The 19,499-nt window shown below is 36.9% G+C and overlaps 1 protein-coding gene and 1 pseudogene across 1 annotated transcript; both read right to left on the bottom strand.

Annotated features, from left to right (window-relative positions):
• Positions 1-13,532: 13,532 nt before the first annotated feature.
• LOC113294231 lies at positions 13,533-14,138 on the bottom strand (annotated as a pseudogene).
• Positions 14,139-17,907: 3,769 nt separating this feature from the next.
• On the bottom strand, positions 17,908-19,272 carry LOC113292582 (hexokinase-1-like). The gene has a single exon (XM_026541468.1). The coding sequence runs from the start codon at positions 19,255-19,257 to the stop codon at positions 17,908-17,910; it is 1,350 nt and encodes a 449-aa protein (XP_026397253.1). The 5' UTR covers positions 19,258-19,272.
• Between the last annotated feature and the right edge of the window lie 227 nt (positions 19,273-19,499).

Genomic DNA, 19,499 nt, shown 5'->3' on the forward strand with positions numbered 1-19,499 from the left:
TCAGGAATTCAACGTAGATTTTATATTTCAGCTCAAAATGGCATTGTTGAACGTCGCATCATACATGTGACTGAAAATGCCCGACACTTCTTTTCAATGCAAACATGCCAAAATGCTTTTAGTCTGAAGCCTTGTCAACTGCATGTTATCTTATCAATAGGATACCTAAATCATTTTCTGAGTTTAAAACTCCCATTGAGCTTTTGTTTCACAAACAACCAGATTACTCGTTTTTTACATGTATTTGGTTGCTTAGCTTATCCTTTTCTTCGACCATATAACTCTAACAAGTTAGAGCCTAGCTCCTACCTTGTGTCTTCATAGGATATCGTAGTGCTCACAAGGAATATGTTTATCTTCATCTTCCAACAAACAAGAAGTACATCTCTCGGCATGTGAGATTTGTAGAAAAATCATTCACAATCAATCCATCTCAGTAGATGGAGTATGTGCCTTATCAACAAACTGAGTACACCAGCACGTAGATATTAGCCTCTCCAATGTTCAAGCCAACATCACAAGTAGCTCCAAAATTGTTTCAACCTGATGTGCTGGAACCACTACAGCCAAACTTACTAACTGATGTTGCAGTCAGTCCAGATGTGTCTGCACAAGCAACTATAAGTGCAAATGAGGATATAGCTTCGCCTGCTCTGCCAGTTCACAACAATAAACCTGCAGAACCACAAGTTCAAACGTCCAAGCAACAACAGGGTCACACAATGGTGACACATGCTAAATCAGGTATAACGAAGCCAATTGAAAAAATTTTCCTTACTGCTATAAAGCATCCCTTGCAAGATGAAGATTTTTATGAAGCCAACATGCTACTCCAAAGCTTGCTTAAATTTTAAGTAGCAAACTGATATGGATGTTAAAATTAATGCGTTGATTAGAAATGAAACATGGTCATCGGTTAAATATGAAGTGGGCATGAATGTTGTAGGCTCTAAATGGGTATTCCGCATAAAGAAAAACTCGGATGGTAGTATTGAATGCTACAAGGATCGCTTGGTGGCGAATGGGTTTCACCAGCAAGACGGGATCGACTATGGGGAGACATTCAGGACGGAAATAAAACCTTGTACCATTCCTCTAGTGTGTCAATTGTGGTTATGAACCACTGGTCTTTACGCCAACTTGATGTGGAGAATGCCTTCTTACATGGTGTTTTGGAAGAAGATGTTTATATGAAACAACCTACAGGTTATGTGGATCCAAATTACCCTAACCATGTTTTCAAGTTACACAAGTCTCTTTATGGACTCAAACAGGCACCGAGAGCATGGTTCTCACGACTCAGAGGATATCTTCTTCAACTGGGATTCACTGGTCCAATAGAAGATAACTCCCTATTTGTACATACATATGATGGCTCTATCACTTATACTCTAATTTATGTCAATGATGTAATTCTCACTGGATCTAAATTCTGTGCAAATTGATAATCTTATTAAAGACCTGGGAAATGCTTTCGAAGTCAAAGATATGAGAGATTTATCTTTTTTTCTAGGAGTATAAGTCTTAAAGAAAGATAACAATTTGGTACTCACCCAAAGGAATAACGTATCTGACCTACTCCGTCGCACAACATTGGTTGGCATAAAACTGTCATGCACCCCTCTAGCAGCTAATATGAAAATTCACAAGCAAGGAAGTCAGAAGTTTGGATAACCTACTCTCCACAGGAGTGTAGTGGGAGCACTGCAGTACTTACACATAACTCTTCTTAACATCTCAGTTGCAGTGAACAAATTATGTCAATACATGCATGCACCATATGTTGAGAATTGGGATCTTTAAAACATATCCTGCGACATCTGGAACATACAGTAGACTACGGAGTGTTTATGAGACCAAACTCTGACTATTCTTTTCATATGTCGATTAGGAAGAAATTTATATGATCGTAGGTCCACAAGTGGATGTCGTATTTACTTTGGAGGTAATATAATCTCCTGAAGTGCCCGCAAGCATAAAAAAGTTTCCAAATCAAGCGCGGAAGCAGAATATCGTGGAGTGGCAATAGCTACATCTGAGCTTATATGGATATACGCAATCTTTACTAAAAGAATTAGGTATCAAGATAGCCACTCCAACATTGTGGTGTGATAACTTGGGAGAAACATAATTACAACCAATTATATGTTCCATGCATGCACTAAGCATATCAAGATCGACTACCACTTTTTTCGTGAAAGAGTGCAAGGAAAGAACGACATTATTAGATCCAAGGATCAGTTAGTTGATATATTTACAAATAATTTAACATCATTACGGTTTTATCGTATTCGACACAAGTTGACTATTCAAAAACTCAGGTTCAACTTGAGGGAGAGTTCCAAGGATAACCCTACGTAATGCCATGAAGACTCTCGACTATCTTAGTCAAGTGAGCAGCATAACCAAGTATGGTCAAAAACTATAATCTCCGACTATTATCATGGAGTTGTTAGGATTTTGAACTATTCTTTTATTTTGTTTCTCAATAATGTATCTCCCTGTAGTTTATGATTATAAATACGAAACTCAAACTTCCACAAGTTCCGTGGAAGATATTATACCAAAAATCAATTTCTAAGTGTCACGTTAACAAACACGAATTTTCTAGAAGAATTGAAATTCTCACATGTGTATATCTCTTCCATACTCTAGATTCATTTTATAAAACAAAAAATTTCGTTTGTTCTTTCGGTATTCCTTCCACTATAAACACAAAAGGACGGTACCATTTTCCCATAACCACACCTTTGGAAACCTTAACAGATATATGATCAATATTAGAATCTAGTAGTAAGCGTGAGCGTAAATAGACATTGAAACCAAGAGCTTAATCCAATTGACAGTCATATGAACTTGAGGTTGAAAGCCTCTACCATGTTCTTCTCAGAAAAGAAGGAGGAAATCCATCTGGAGCGACAAATTTAGCAGTATGATTAACCACGTCTTGTTTTAAATACTTCTACTTGTTGATATATATCATTGTGATCAAATAGCCTTGGTTTTACATCCTTGATAACATTAAAAAAAAATTATACTGTCATATGTTCCTATGTTAAACAAATCCATGTTTGCCTAGAGATGTCCAATTCAAATTCAACATGAGTTTTGAACTAATTGCTTTATTTATAGTTGAATTCAAATTTAGTACAAATGAAATCTGAATATTTTTTAAAAAAAATAATTACCCTTTGTATTTTCCAGATGCTGTTAGAGGACAAAGTCTGATCAAGAATTGGGATGAACCAGACCTTATCTGTTTGGGTTCTATGGTTCTCTCCACTCCCCGATGTGTAAACAACGTTCACAAGCTTATTTTGAGAAAACAGGAGCTCTCCAATTGTGTGGTCTTTATAATTAAGTACCCTAAAAACATGTATTTTCGGCCTATGATTCTTCATATGTGATCACAATATAACCTGAAATTCTAGACCCCTTTGTAAGCATTGACAGAATACTAGGATGTCTTCGGGACAATGAGAGAGAAGCCTTATCTCATATATCTCTCTCTCTCTCTCCCTCGGTTGTGACCGCTATAACGAGGAAAAGTCAATTGAAAAATATTTTTGTCTTCTGAAAATTAAAATCAACTTGTCTTTCATGTCAATTTAATAGAGATTAATTATCTTCTCTGAATTTAAATACAGGACACCAAACCATTTGGAACTTGAAATAAATTAAATTAAAATAAAATCTTATTATTGAATGAGATGATCTCCATTGCGAACCCATAAGGTATATATAATGATACCCAACGAACCCAGAGTTTTATAATGGGTAGGGCTGGAATATAATTAGAGTGTATCGAAGGCCGTAATTTTTTTCCTGAAACGAAGGACATAGTTAATGGCTAATTGTGATTTATAGAAAAAATAATAAATACATACATAATTAAACGCTAAAACGAACAAAATCATTAATATTAAGATGACCATGGAAAGAAGTATAATTTAGCGAAGAAAAATGGGCTAAGTAATGGGATACTATTAATTTAGGTATTGGCTACAAAGTACATTTCTATATGCTAAAAATGGCATTGTTGAACGTCGCATCATACATGTGACTGAAAATGCCCGACACTTCTTTTCAATGCAAACATGCCAAAATGCTTTTAGTCTGAAGCCTTGTCAACTGCATGTTATCTTATCAATAGGATACCTAAATCATTTTCTGAGTTTAAAACTCCCATTGAGCTTTTGTTTCACAAACAACCAGATTACTCGTTTTTTACATGTATTTGGTTGCTTAGCTTATCCTTTTCTTCGACCATATAACTCTAACAAGTTAGAGCCTAGCTCCTACCTTGTGTCTTCATAGGATATCGTAGTGCTTACAAGGAATATGTTTATCTTCATCTTCCAACAAACAAGAAGTACATCTCTCGGCATGTGAGATTTGTAGAAAAATCATTCACAATCAATCCATCTCAGTAGCCGGAGTATGTGCCTTATCAACAAACTGAGTACACCAGCACGTAGATATTAGCCTCTCCAATGTTCAAGCCAACATCACAAGTAGCTCCAAAATTGTTTCAACCTGATGTGCTGGAACCACTACAGCCAAACTTACTAACTGATGTTGCAGTCAGTCCAGATGTGTCTGCACAAGCAACTATAAGTGCAAATGAGGATATAGCTTCGCCTGCTCTGCCAGTTCACAACAATAAACCTGCAGAACCACAAGTTCAAACGTCCAAGCAACAACAGGGTCACACAATGGTGACACATGCTAAATCAGGTATAACGAAGCCAATTGAAAAAAATTTCCTTACTGCTACAAAGCATCCCTTGCAAGATGAAGATTTTTATGAAGCCAACATGCTACTCCAAAGCTTGCTTAAATTTTAAGTAGCAAACTGATATGGATGTTAAAATTAATGCGTTGATTAGAAATGAAACATGGTCATCGGTTAAATATGAAGTGGGCATGAATGTTGTAGGCTCTAAATGGGTATTCCGCATAAAGCAAAACTCGGATGGTAGTATTGAATGCTACAAGGATCGCTTGGTGGCGAATGGGTTTCACCAGCAAGACGGGATCGACTATGGGGAGACATTCAGGACGGAAATAAAACCTTGTACCATTCCTCTAGTGTGTCAATTGTGGTTATGAACCACTGGTCTTTACGCCAACTTGATGTGGAGAATGCCTTCTTACATGGTGTTTTGGAAGAAGATGTTTATATGAAACAACCTACAGGTTATGTGGATCCAAATTACCCTAACCATGTTTTCAAGTTACACAAGTCTCTTTATGGACTCAAACAGGCACCGAGAGCATGGTTCTCACGACTCAGAGGATATCTTCTTCAACTGGGATTCACTGGTCCAATAGAAGATAACTCCCTATTTGTACATACATATGATGGCTCTGTCACTTATACTCTAATTTATGTCAATGATGTAATTCTCACTGGATCTAAATTCTGCGCAAATTGATAATCTTATTAAAGACCTGGGAAATGCTTTCGAAGTCAAAGATATGAGAGATTTATCTTTTTTTCTAGGAGTATAAGTCTTAAAGAAAGATAACAATTTGGTACTCACCCAAAGGAATAACGTATCTGACCTACTCCGTCGCACAACATTGGTTGGAATAAAACTGTCATGCACCCCTCTAGCAGCTAATATGAAAATTCACAAGCAAGGAAGTCAGAAGTTTGGATAACCTACTCTCCACAGGAGTGTAGTGGGAGCACTGCAGTACTTACACATAACTCTTCTTAACATCTCAGTTGCAGTGAACAAATTATGTCAATACATGCATGCACCATATGTTGAGAATTGGGATCTTGTAAAACATATCCTGCGACATCTGGAACATACAGTAGACTACGGAGTGTTTATGAGACCAAACTCTGACTATTCTTTTCATATGTCGATTAGGAAGAAATTTATATGATCGTAGGTCCACAAGTGGATGTCGTATTTACTTTGGAGGTAATATAATCTCCTGAAGTGCCCGCAAGCATAAAAAAGTTTCCAAATCAAGCGCGGAAGCAGAATATCGTGGAGTGGCAATAGCTACATCTGAGCTTATATGGATATACGCAATCTTTACTAAAAGAATTAGGTATCAAGATAGCCACTCCAACATTGTGGTGTGATAACTTGGGAGAAACATACATTACAACCAATTATATGTTCCATGCATGCACTAAGCATATCAAGATCGACTACCACTTTTTTCGTGAAAGAGTTGCAAGGAAAGAACGACATTATTAGATCCAAGGATCAGTTAGTTGATATATTTACAAATAATTTAACATCATTACGGTTTTATCGTATTCGACACAAGTTGACTATTCAAAAACTCAGGTTCAACTTGAGGGAGAGTTCCAAGGATAACCCTACGTAATGCCATGAAGACTCTCGACTATCTTAGTCAAGTGAGCAGCATAACCAAGTCTGGTCAAAAACTATAATCTCCGACTATTATCATGGAGTTGTTAGGATTTTGAACTATTCTTTTATTTTGTTTCTCAATAATGTATCTCCCTGTAGTTTATGATTATAAATACGAAACTCAAACTTCCACAAGTTCCGTGGAAGATATTATACCAAAAATCAATTTCTAAGTGTCACGTTAACAAACACGAATTTTCTAGAAGAATTGAAATTCTCACATGTGTATATCTCTTCCATACTCTAGATTCATTTTATAAAACAAAAAATTTCGTTTGTTCTTTCGGTATTCCTTCCACTATAAACACAAAAGGACGGTACCATTTTCCCATAACGACACCTTTGGAAACCTTAACAGATATATGATCAATATTAGAATCTAGTAGTAAGCGTGAGCGTAAATAGACATTGAAACCAAGAGCTTAATCCAATTGACAATCATATGAACTTCAGGTTGAAAGCCTCTACCATGTTCTTCTCAGAAAAGAAGGAGGAAATCCATCTGGAGCGACAAATTTAGCAGTATGATTAACCACGTCTTGTTTTAGATACTTCTACTTGTTGATATATATCATTGTGATCAAATAGACTTGGTTTTACATCCTTGATAACATTAAAAAAAAATTATATTGTCATATGTTCCTATGTTAAACAAATCCATGTTTGCCTAGAGATGTCCAATTCAAATTCAACATGAGTTTTGAACTAATTGCTTTATTTATAGTTGAATTCAAATTTAGTACAAATGAAATCTGAATATTTTAAAAAAAAAAAATTACCCTTTGTATTTTCCTGATGCTGTTAGAGGACAAAGTCTGATCAAGAATTGGGATGAACCAGACCTTATCTGTTTGGGTTCTATGGTTCTCTCCACTCCCCGATGTGTAAACAACGTTCACAAGCTTATTTTGAGAAAATAGGAGCTTTCCAATTGTGTGGTCTTTATAATTAAGTACCCTAAAAACATGTATTTTCGGCCTCTGATTCTTCATATGTGATCACAATATAACCTGAAATTCTAGACCCCTTTGTAAGCGTTGACAGAATACTAGGATGTCTTCGGGACAATGAGAGAGAAGCCTTATCTCATATATCTCTCTCTCTCTCCCTCGGTTGTGACCGCTATAACGAGGAAAAGTCAATTGAAAAATATTTTTGTCTTCTGAAAATTAAAATCAACTTGTCTTTCATGTCAATTTAATAGAGATTAATTATCTTCTCTGAATTTAAATACAGGACACCAAACCATTTGGAACTTGAAATAAATTAAATTAAAATAAAATCTTATTATTAAATGAGATGATCTCCATTGCGAACCCATAAGATATATATAATGATACCCAACGAACCCAGAGTTCTATAATGGGTAGGGCTGGAATATAATTAGAGTGTATCGAAAGCCGTAATTTTTTTCCTGAAACGAAGGACATAGTTAATGGCTAATTGTGATTCATAGAAAAAATAATAAATACATACATAATTAAACGCTAAAACGAACAAAATCATTAATATTAAGATGACCATGGAAAGAAGTATAATTTAGCGAAGAAAAATGGGCTAAGTAATGGGATACTATTAATTTAGGTATTGGCTACAAAGTACATTTCTATATGCTAAAAAAAATTCTTCACCTTTGAGGGGGCCGAGCTAAACCCCCACTTATCCCTTCATAGGTTCGTCCGTGATGATACCATAACTTGGTATTCAAGGATAATTTATTTGTAAATCAAGTCATATCAAATATAATACAATAATAAATATTTCTCTAATAGTAAAATTTTCATATAAAAAAGTGGTAACTAATCATATTACTCTAACAAAACCAGATATATATCTTCTTTAAAGTTGTTCAACATTTTTTCGACTTGGCTTAGTTGTTCATTCAGACATTTAGATTACAGTGGGTATATTATCTTTCTAAGTATAAATGTATCAATCATTTCAATATTTATTTGAGAAGGGTCCAAGAAAGTAATAGTTAAGGGAAATGCAATGAACTAAACTTTCACGAGAAAATTCTCGTGATCTATGTATATTTTATTTGTTGACGATAAGAGTATGTATCTTGATGATTGTCAGTAGATATGGCTCCAAGGACTCTATAACCTTACAACAGGGGCATCTATAAATTCAGGGTGTTCAAGAACAAGTTGGTTTGCAGTTCATAGACTCTACTGTTAAAGGTATCAATCATTTCTACATAGATATGACGGTGAATTAAACCTCTCAGAGAAAATTTTCATGCTCGATTTGAAGCAGATCGTAGTATCCAGTGACTTTGCTATCTTACAGCAAAAAAGGGTTGTGTTTGATGGGCGTGGTATAAGGGAGTGCGAACGCTAAATGTAAAATTCTCAATAAGTCTTACTTTTCCCATTCATTCTTTTCGCAATATAAACACTTACAAGACTTGGTTAACACGAAACCAATACTTCGTTCTCAAGACTTTAATTAAATCCTACTTAAAATACGAATCTCCTAAATATAGAATCTCCTAAATTATTTCTCAATACCCCACTCAAGATGGAGCATGAAGATCTCGAATGCCCATCTTGGACAAGAGAAACTTAAACTGAGCTTTTCCTAACGCCTTTGTGAAAATATCAGCTAATTGCACAATTGTAGGAGTATACGAGGTTTATATAATCTTTCCTATTATGACATCTCTGATAAGATGACACTACTGCTATATGTTTTATTATTTCATGAAATACAGGATTTTGAGCAATATATAATGCTGATTGAAAATCACAGAAGATATTCATCCCATGGGTGATGAAATCCTAAATCACCAAGTAACTGTTTCAACCACTTTAATTCACATGTTACCGCTGCCATAGATCTATATTCCACTTCTGTTGACGAACGAGTAACTGTTAGTTTTCCAAGACACGGTCGAGAAACCAAGAAGTACATACCAACATGTTAAAGAGCATCTTGTTAATGGAAAACTTTCCCAATATGAATCAAACCATCCTATTAAACTAAAAACACTATCAAAACGCAACATAATTCCTTGTCCTGGGATCTTCTTCAAATATCTAACCACACAAAGTGCTGCTTCCCATTGTCCCACTCTTGGATGTTGCATAAACTATGACAAAATATGCGTTGAGTATGCAAGATCTGGTTTGTGACTGACGAATAAATTAGACGATCCACCTTATCCTTTAACATGTTAGTTGAGATGACATCAAGCGGCCTGGTTCAAACCCTAAAAAATAAAGAAATTAAGTTCACATTAAACAGAGATGGGAGAAGAAGAATCAACAAAAGAAGGAAAAAAAGGGAAAGCACCGGAGTATGATTCATCGAAGAAAAATATGGTGTATCATCTAGGATCGAGTGACAGTACTGGAATTATTATTAGCCCAATTGTATTAAAGGATAAATGGTCTAGATCCATTCAAAGATCTTTGCAACCTAAGTTTGATGTTGTTGACGACACAGTAAAGGAATCCACAGACCCTGAACAGTTGGAGGAATGTATTGTTGTTCATTCAATGGTCGTTTCCTGGTTTAACAACACATTGGATTCTTCCTTATGATCAACATTGGGAGATTATGATGATGCAAGTCTTCTCATGACGCACTTAAAGAATATACTTTGTGTTGTCAGTGGAACCATAATCTGTTAACTCAAATCCTCTTTGAGTGAATGCAAAAAAGGGAAGTATGCATGAGAGTGTTGATTGTATTATGATAGGATAAACAAGATATGGTATGAACTGGTAACATATATGAAGATACCAGAATGCAAATGTGGTTATTGTACCAGTAATATTGCGACACAGGTTACCCTTTTGAGAGAAGAGGATTATCTTCATTATTTTTTGTTTGGTTTAGTATGTATGGCTCAATATGTGAACAATTATTGGCAATAGATCCTTTACCGTCTATTGATAATGCATATTAGACGATAGTAAACTCTGAACGTTTGGAAATGAGAGACACTTATCTATCTAAAGTTTTCCAAGACAATGTCATGGCTTTTAAGGTGCAACCTGATCAAAGAGAAAATACGAATACCAATTATGTCGGAAAGTTTTGCAAATATTGTAACCGAGAAGGACATTCTGAAGATGGTTGTTATCAATTAATTTACTATCCTAAATGGTCGGGAGACAGACCTCGTGGTATAGAGTATATGTGTCAGGGCTGGTGGTTGTAATGGTCGTGGTGTTTCTGCATATGGAAGAGATGGCCGTGGTAATGGCAGAACTAATCCTGTGCGGGCCAATAACTTGAAGATACCTGCAGCTCAGCAGGCAGGAGGTACGGAACCTGCAGATGGAACTGGTTTGGATGGCGTGATAGCAACTCAACTTTAATAAGTGCTTGAGTTTTTAAGTTTGAAACAAATTGAAAATTCAATTGAAAGGTAAAATAATCGTGCTTCCTGCATTGTGGATATAGGGGATACGAATCATGTCACATATAATTTAGATGACAATATAGAAAAGGAAACTAAGAGTTGTTCAGTAGGTATGCCAAATGGAAAGTATGCGAACTCTGATAAAATTGGAACATTGATTCTTCTTGGTGGTTTGAGGCTTGATAATGTTCTTTATGTGCCTCAGTCAACATGTAACTTAATCTCGGTCACGCAGACGATCGATGAATTATTTTGTGTTGTGCAGTGTACTAAAAGATTGTGTCTTATATAGGACCAGTTTACGTGGAAGGTGATTGGAGTGGGTAGGAGACAATATGGACTATATTTTTTTTCGTGGTGTACCTCCAGTTAAAGTGCTTGCAATTAATGGGGATCCGTACGAGCTGTGGCATCGAAGAATGGGGCATCCTTCAAAGAAAGTCTTTTAAAAGATACCAGTTGTGAGTAGATTATTTAGGAAAAACAATACGGCTTGTGATATTTTTCCACGAGCAAAGCATCGTATAAGTAGTTTTCTTGTTAGTTAGAGTAAATCTAGTTGTTTATTTGAATTTGTTCATCTAGATTTATGGCGGCCTTACAAGACACCTTAATCATGTGGAGCTAATTATTTCTTAACACTAGTTTATGATTTTTCAAGAGGTGTACGGATTTATTTGATCAAACCAAAACTGAGTTGAATTGATATTTTTTAATTTTATTGTTCCTATCAAAAGTCAGTTTGATAAGTAAATCAAATATGTTAGAAGTGATAACGGGACAAAATTAAATTCTTTGCGTGAGTATTTTAAGACTAATGTGCAGTGGCAGAACTAGACATTTGGTGCGGCCCTGGCTTGAGCAATTTTTCAGACCTGGCTTGACCCTAAAATATGCACACACTTTATGGACCAATATAGAATGGGCTACAAAAACATGGACTTGGGATGATTTCGGGATGGCTTCAGCCAGGAGAAGCCTGGATATAGTTCCGCCCCTGCTAATGTGATAATGTTTGAGGCATCTTGTGTTGGTACACCGCAACAAAATGAAAGATATGAGAGAAAGAATGAACATATAATGAATGTATAAAGAGCTTTGAGATTTCAAGCTAATTTACCAATACAATTCTGGGTGGTGGGGGGGGGGGGGGGGCGTGGGAGGGGGAAGTGGATTGACTAAAGCATATTTGATTAATCGAACACTAATACCTTTATTTAATAGCAAGAATCCATATGAGATAATATTTGGAAAATTTCCTCCATATGATCAGTTGCGAGTGTTTGGGTCTTTGTGTTATGTTCATAATCAAAATAGTAAAGGTGATAAGTCTGCAAGTCGAGGAAGGAGATATGTGTTTCATTGGTATTCATTTGGTAAAAAGGCATGGCAAGTTTATGATTTAGACACAAAATCATTTTAGTGTCAAGAGATGTAGATTTTTATGAACGACAGTTTCCACTTATTAATATCAATGATGGACAGTATACCAAAATTGCTACATCAAGTGAAGAAGCATGTTGGAGTTATGATGAGGATAAAGAGAAATTTCAGTTTCCTGGGCATATTGTTGAACATCAACAGGATGAGTCACAAAAACACATACAAGGCGCTGATAAACCTCAGACCGATTTCTGATGTGATACTGAAGTAATAGAAGGAAGTGTACAAGAACAACCAGGAGGAGAATGAACATGATGCTTCACTTAACCGTAATGGTAATGGCGGAAGTAATACATCAGCTGAGGTCGTGGTAGATAATAATATAAGTGAGATGTGTAAAGGAAAGCGTCATAAAATTATTTCTAGGAGACTCGAGGTTTTTTTTGACACATACGGTATGGGAAAATAGTCCATTTTCCACTCAAACTACACAATCATCGGCCTCAATTACACCTTATCCTTTAACATATTATGTGAGTTGTGATCGTTTTTCAGCAGTACACATAAATTATCTTGCAACAATAACTGCTGAAAATGAGCCCAAGAGTTTCAAAGAAGTTGTGAAGCATCAAGTTAGCAGAAAGCCATGGATGAAGAAATACGAATCTCTTAAATATAGACTATTCTATATTTTTTCCTTATACTAACCGAGAAAATATGAATTCTGAAAATACATGACACATCATGGTGTTCAAATGACGCATATCCTATGGTGTGCATATAACATTTTCCAAATTGAAACCACTAAATTGAGTTTAATTACCACGCTGAGAATCTGTAAATACAGGTACACACAAATCAATTTATTTGTAAAACTCTTTTTTTTTATCAGAAGAGAAGAATTTATTAGATAGAAGAATGTACAAGAGAATTACAGTCTACAAGAAGTAGTGAAAGAAAACTGAAAGCAAAAAATTGCATAAAGATAGCATCCCAGTTATTGAGGATTGAACTTGAAAAGTTCAAATACACTCTCCTACCCGCAACACTAGCCCAGGCTAAAATCTGAGTTTTCACCTCCATTCTTAAGTCTTGATCAGTCTTGAAATTGTGGTTTTTCTCAAAAATTCTGCAATTTCTTTCATTCCATAAAGTGGAGATAATAGCAGCAGGGATTAAACTCCAAAATAAATTACTAGAACTTGAGAAGTGGTTGTGGTGCCAAGTATAAGCCAGTATAGATATATTTGAAGGCAAAACCCAAGACCAACAAGTACTAAAACTCACTTGTACAATGCAACAAACCCAAATACGACCATGCACACAGACACACGATAATATAGTATAGTTGTTTGGGATCAATTTTCGTATCAATCCCATTTGCTTCGAGTCTGATGGATGTGTTTGTAGTCACAAGTTAGAACAAGGCTCCCATCCATTCTCCTTAAAGTAAACCTCTCAACTAACACAAAAAAGCTAAACCTCCTCCACTCATATCCTCCTCCGAATTTCTCAACTCTCTCCACTGTGACATCTTTATTTTCTCCTTCTATTTCATACCCTGCTATTTGTTGAATCCATTTAATTTTCTCTACAATTGCAGCACTTAATCCAAGTTTCGACCTTTCCTTGTTAATGTTAGGCTTGACATGCCTATACCATACAAACCCATCACCATCTTGTGCATCATCCTTCTTAGCCTCGTCACCGAATAATCGAATTGCTTCCTTTTGTAGAGTTTTGTTAACGGATACAAAATTGCCTGCAGAACTGTGATTTTCACGTGTGTATATCTCTTCCCAACTCTGCTCTAGAGTCATTTTATAAAACATGGAATTCTTCATCTGTTCTTTCGGTTATGCTTCCCTTATGAACACAAAAGGACAATACCATTCTCCCACAACCATAGTTGTGGAATCATTACTAGACATCTGATGAACTGGTTCTGGTGGTAAGCGATGTGCGTACAGAGTCATTGAGACCTAAAGCATCAGCCAGTTGACAGTGAAATGTAGTCGCGATACGAATTCTCCACCCTCTTTTCCTCGGAAAATAAGGAGGAAATCCATTCGGAGCAACAGATTCAGCGGTATAACCTCGTCTTGTTTTAGACACTTCTACTTGTTGATATATGTCTCTATGATCCAGTACCCTTGGATTTACATCGTTAGGAGCTTTGCAGAAACTGTTGGAGTCTTGCAACAATAGAAGAAACGTCAGATGTATCAAACAATAAATATAAAGAACCGTATCAAACAACTCTACCACGAACAAATTGATGAGGGCAGAATCACAGGTTCAACAAGCTGTCCTTAACACATTAGTTCGCGGGTATACTCTAAAGTAATGCTAAACCCCAACGTGCGAAAATTTGTCCAGGATAAGACTGCCCGATATAACTTGTATTAGCACAATACAAGTTACCCACTCTTAAACTCAGCAACGGGGATGGAAGTAAAACGCCGCACGAAAATAAAAGCAAGAAGATGAAGAAAAGACCTAGAGATGGTCGCTGCTTGTGTGTTTTGAAAAGAGATTTTCGAGTTGTATTTATAGGAAAATTAACTTGCAAATCAAGTTAGGTTTAGGTTTTTTCTTATAAAACGAGTTTTGTTTCTTGTAAAACAATTAAACACAAAAAAGGAATTTTTCCATAAATAAAACTCTTAAATAAATTATTTATCAAGTTAAAAACTTGCAAAAAATAATTTCAAGTAGACACGGACTTGGTGCTTGGTACACGCGCATGGGCATGGGTCGAAACATGTATTTTTCGCCCCACCCGCTCCACCCACATTGTTTTACAACGTATCCATGAGAACATGGTAATATAGTGGAGCACCTCTTTAGTTTTCCACAATGTGGGACTAAAGGTTCCATTTCATTCACTCAAAAATGAGTGAGTATCCTTAGACCCTTATGTCATGAGATCAAACCACACCAAGACCAAAAAATCATTTATTAAATAACTCATTTTCTCCAACAATCCCCCACATGAATGAAATCTCGGTAAAAAACGAAAAATCAGAGTACGGAAAATACCATTTAGGCAAAGGTGTCCATGAGGTCTTGAACCTTGCTTAGAGTGAAGTTACCGGAACTACTAGCTAGACAGTGAACTATGTCTTGAACTGCTAGCGTTTGGTGTAATTATAATAACATCCATGCATGATATCCTCCAAGTGTTGCTAAGTTTGTGTCGTTTTGTCCATTTTGGCCCTGGACATATCCTGTTTCTCAAAATGCTTTAGAGAATCGGCTCCATTCTCATTGGAAGTGACCCACTTCTTCATTCAGATGGGTGAGTTCCATCAAGAGTGTTTACTGCTACACCCCACTTCAATCTTAAATTGAAACTATAGAACTCATTAAGACTTAATTAAAAGTCATCATCCACATGCAGTCACACTATCACATCAACACCATAACGAAGGGACAGAGAATGAAATTCTCTGATAATGTTTACCTTTACCCACCATAAATTAGTTGTCTCATTCGAAACCTTGTTATTGGAATCTCCAGTCAGCAAGGTTGAGTATCCTTCATGGCAAGTTTAATTATTTGAGCCTAAGCCCCATCCCCTTCGATGCTTTACTAACTATCTTCTTGGGGAAACCTTTCGTAAAAGGGTCCGCGATATTCTCCTTGGACCTTGTCCAATCTATGGAAATAACGCCTGTGGAGATTAGTAATTTCAAAGAATCATGTCTTCTACGCATATGTATAGACTTTCCATTGTAGAAGCTATTCTTAGCTCTACCTATTGCAGATTTGCTGTCACAATCTATAGATATAGCTGGCACAGGCCTATGCCAGAGAGGAATATCTTCTAAAAAGCTTCTTAGCCATTCGGCCTCCTCTCCTGCTTTATCTAACACAATAAACTCCGACTCCATAGTTGAGCGAGCTATACATGTCTGTTTGGAACTCTTCCAAGATACAGACGCACCTGCTAGAGTGAATACATATCCACTCGTAGACTTAGACTCCTCTGAGTCTGCTATCCAGTTCGCATCGCAAAATCCCTCAAGGACGGCCGGATACCCTTCGTAATTCAAACAAAAGGTCATTGTGTACTTCAAGTACTTTAGCACTCTATTAAGTGCATCCCAATGTTTCTGCCCTGGATTACAAGTATACCTGCTTAACCTACTCACAGCATAAGCAATGTCTGGTCTCGTACAATTCATCAAATACATCATACTTCATATGACTCTCGAGTATTCAAGTTGGTTAACACCTACACCCTTATTCTGCATGAGTTTGCAAGAAGAATCATATGGAGTGAAGACAGGTTTACAGTCAAACTGATTATATTTCTTAAGTATGGATTCAACATAATGAGACTGACTCAGACTATAGCCATTAGAAATTTTTCTAATCTTCATCCCTAATATGACATCAGCGGGGCCTAAGTCTTTCATGTCAAAGTTCTCATTCAACATTTTCTTAGTGGTATTAATAACATCCATGTTTGTACCTAGTATAAGCATATCATCAACATACAAGCATACAACCACACAGGCATCCTTGACAAGTTTAGTATAAACACACTTATCAGATTCATTAATTCTAAAACCACTAGAAATCTTCACATGATCAAACTTCTCATGCCACTGTTTAGGTGCAAGTTTCAATCCATACAAAGATTTCTTCAATTTACAAACCTTCTTCTCACAACCTTTAACTACAAAGCCTTCGGGTTGTTCCATATAAATTTCTTCATCTAATTCACCATTCAAAAACGCTGTCTTTACATCCATTTGATGTATCCGTAGGTTATGGACAGAAGCTATAGCAATTAACATCCTAATGGAGCTAATTCTACTTACTGGTGAATATGTATCAAAGAAGTCTATACCTTCTATCTGTTTATAGCCTTTCACTACCAATCCCATCTCCATTTGTGCGGGTAAAACCCTACCCGAACGGGGCGGGTACCCACGAGGATGGGTTTGGATGGGACAAATGGCCATCCCTACATGGATGTCTGATGCGGTCTCTAGTAGATTTATCTAATTTACAGGAATACTCTTCAAAATAATAGATGAATCATTCACAGCGGACGTATCTTGAGTTTCATCTGAACCTTCGGATACATCCTCATCTGAATCCGTAAAAAAAAGAATCTAAAAATTCATTATCGTCACAAATAGCTTCCCACCCATTGAGGATTTTTTTCGCCGTTTGAAGAAAGGAAAGATAATATTTTGGTAGTGGAGAGTTGGATCGATTATGAAGAGCATCTTCCCTTTCAATTTCATTTCCTGTACGAGTAAAATCAGGTGGCCGACCTGATGGTGAAGAACAATCCGATCGCATATTAGTATCTAATAGCACGTTTCCAAGTCGCTGCCCATTTCTTTTTTGTTACTCACTTCTCTTAGTATTTCCTTTGTTTTTGGTACTTATTAATTTTCTCATGGTCCACATAATCACTTAAGCTAAATAGTAAAAATATGTGTTGTTTAAGCTTTTTGGAATATAATTTGAGGGGTCATAACTTGTTTGTCGGTTGATGCACCAAAGGAACTCGGCATCATTTTTGTTTTTGGTCTATCAGCAATCTACATTTATTCATATCAAAATCGTGACACAGTGAATTTAACTTATACAAAGCCAACAAGTTTGTAATTTACAGCAAGCAGGAAGAAAATGGGAAGAAGGCAAGACCGAAGTGCGATTTCACAAGACACTTTCAGGTCATAAACTTTCGGGTATTGTGTCTTATCAGAGTTCCTAAACTTAGTGATACTGAGAATGAGAAGCTGCAAGAAGAGCAGCTCCAATTCCAGAGCCATCATTTGCATGCTCAATAACAACGGTATGTGCAGCTTCATCTCCGAGTAACTCATTGAGGGTGCTGCCCAAACAGGATCTGAATTTGGTGTAGTGCTCAAATAATCCTCCATCCACAGCTATCACAGTTCTCTGCTTCTCTCCCTTCTTCACGGTGTCTTTTCCCATCTTCTTCAAAATACCAAAGATTCCTGCGGCCGAAAGACAGGCAGCACGTGTGGCAACAATGTTGCAGAGCTCTACAACCACTCTTCTTGTTTCAAGGGAAGTATCAGATATCCCAAAGATGTCCTTCAATTTGCTTCCAACCACTCTCAAATCTGTGGATGTGTCGTGATGCATGGCAGACATTTCAGGAGTCCTCAAAACGAATCGAGTCTTAAGTTTTCGTGGAACAATATCACCAAAACATCCAGCCTCCTCAGCCATTTTGCAGAGGACTCTACGCACAATATCTCCCAAGTACATCCCAGAAATCATCTTCTCATATATCTGCTCACCAGCGTTAAGACTTTCCTGGTCCAAAGCCTGATCATATTCAGTCACAGGAAGGTGTGATGACCGGAAGTTACCCCACTCCGTGTTGATTACCATTTCTCCTGATTTAGGAATGGCGTATGCACGCTCTACATATGCTGCGTTTGTTCCAGTTCCCAAAATAACTGCAGTTGCAACATCATTGTTGAAGTATTTGCCTCCAGCTAATGTACCAATTGTGTCATTCACCAGAGCTGCCACACGCATGTCAATTCCCTGTCTGTCCAAGGCTTTAGTTAGTTCTACCACCACATCTTTATCAACGGCATCATCGATGGATAAACCCTTTGTCCACCTAATAAGAGTCCCTGATGCGATCGATAACTGTTTCATAGGGAATGAAAAGGTGAAACCCAATTCCCTCTGACTACCAGGAGGAAGGAAGAAACCTTCTCCTTCTGTAGCTATAAATCTCGCGAGTTCTTTAGCGATGAAATCAAATAGTTCAACTGAAGTGGCAGTCATCAGTTGAGGAGGAATTGAGACTTCGGTAAATTCTTGTTTAGCAACACGCCCATCTCTTCCACCCAGTTGTACACGCAACACACGGAAGTTTGTGCCGCCGAGATCTAAAGCATAGAATAGTCCATGTTCATCTCCAGTAGGGAGATTATCAACATAGCTATTAAGCATCTTAAGCTTGCTACCACCTTCAGAAGCAAGACCAGCATGCATCTCAGCAGTCATAGCATCAGCAACTTGTCTTAGTTTCTCAATTGGTGTAGCGCACTGTTCTCTAAATTCTTTTAATATAGTCATGGCTTTTGTTCCTGAGATTTTCATCCTATGTGTTTCAATTGATGTAGCTGCAACACAGGCTTCTGCTGCACGAATACGTTTTTGAGAATCACGGACACGCTTCATCAGCTTACTCAAGGTAGTGTTAGGTTGAAGAGTTCCTAGGAAAATTGGTTTTAACCGGGCATTAGCAAAGAGGAGTCTCGACTGCCAAATCTTGCAATCTTTTTCTTTGAAGAATTTAAGAAAGTCTTTCTGACTTT

Source organism: Papaver somniferum, chromosome 7 (assembly GCF_003573695.1).
Source record: "Papaver somniferum cultivar HN1 chromosome 7, ASM357369v1, whole genome shotgun sequence".
NCBI classification, from domain to species: domain Eukaryota; kingdom Viridiplantae; phylum Streptophyta; class Magnoliopsida; order Ranunculales; family Papaveraceae; genus Papaver; species Papaver somniferum.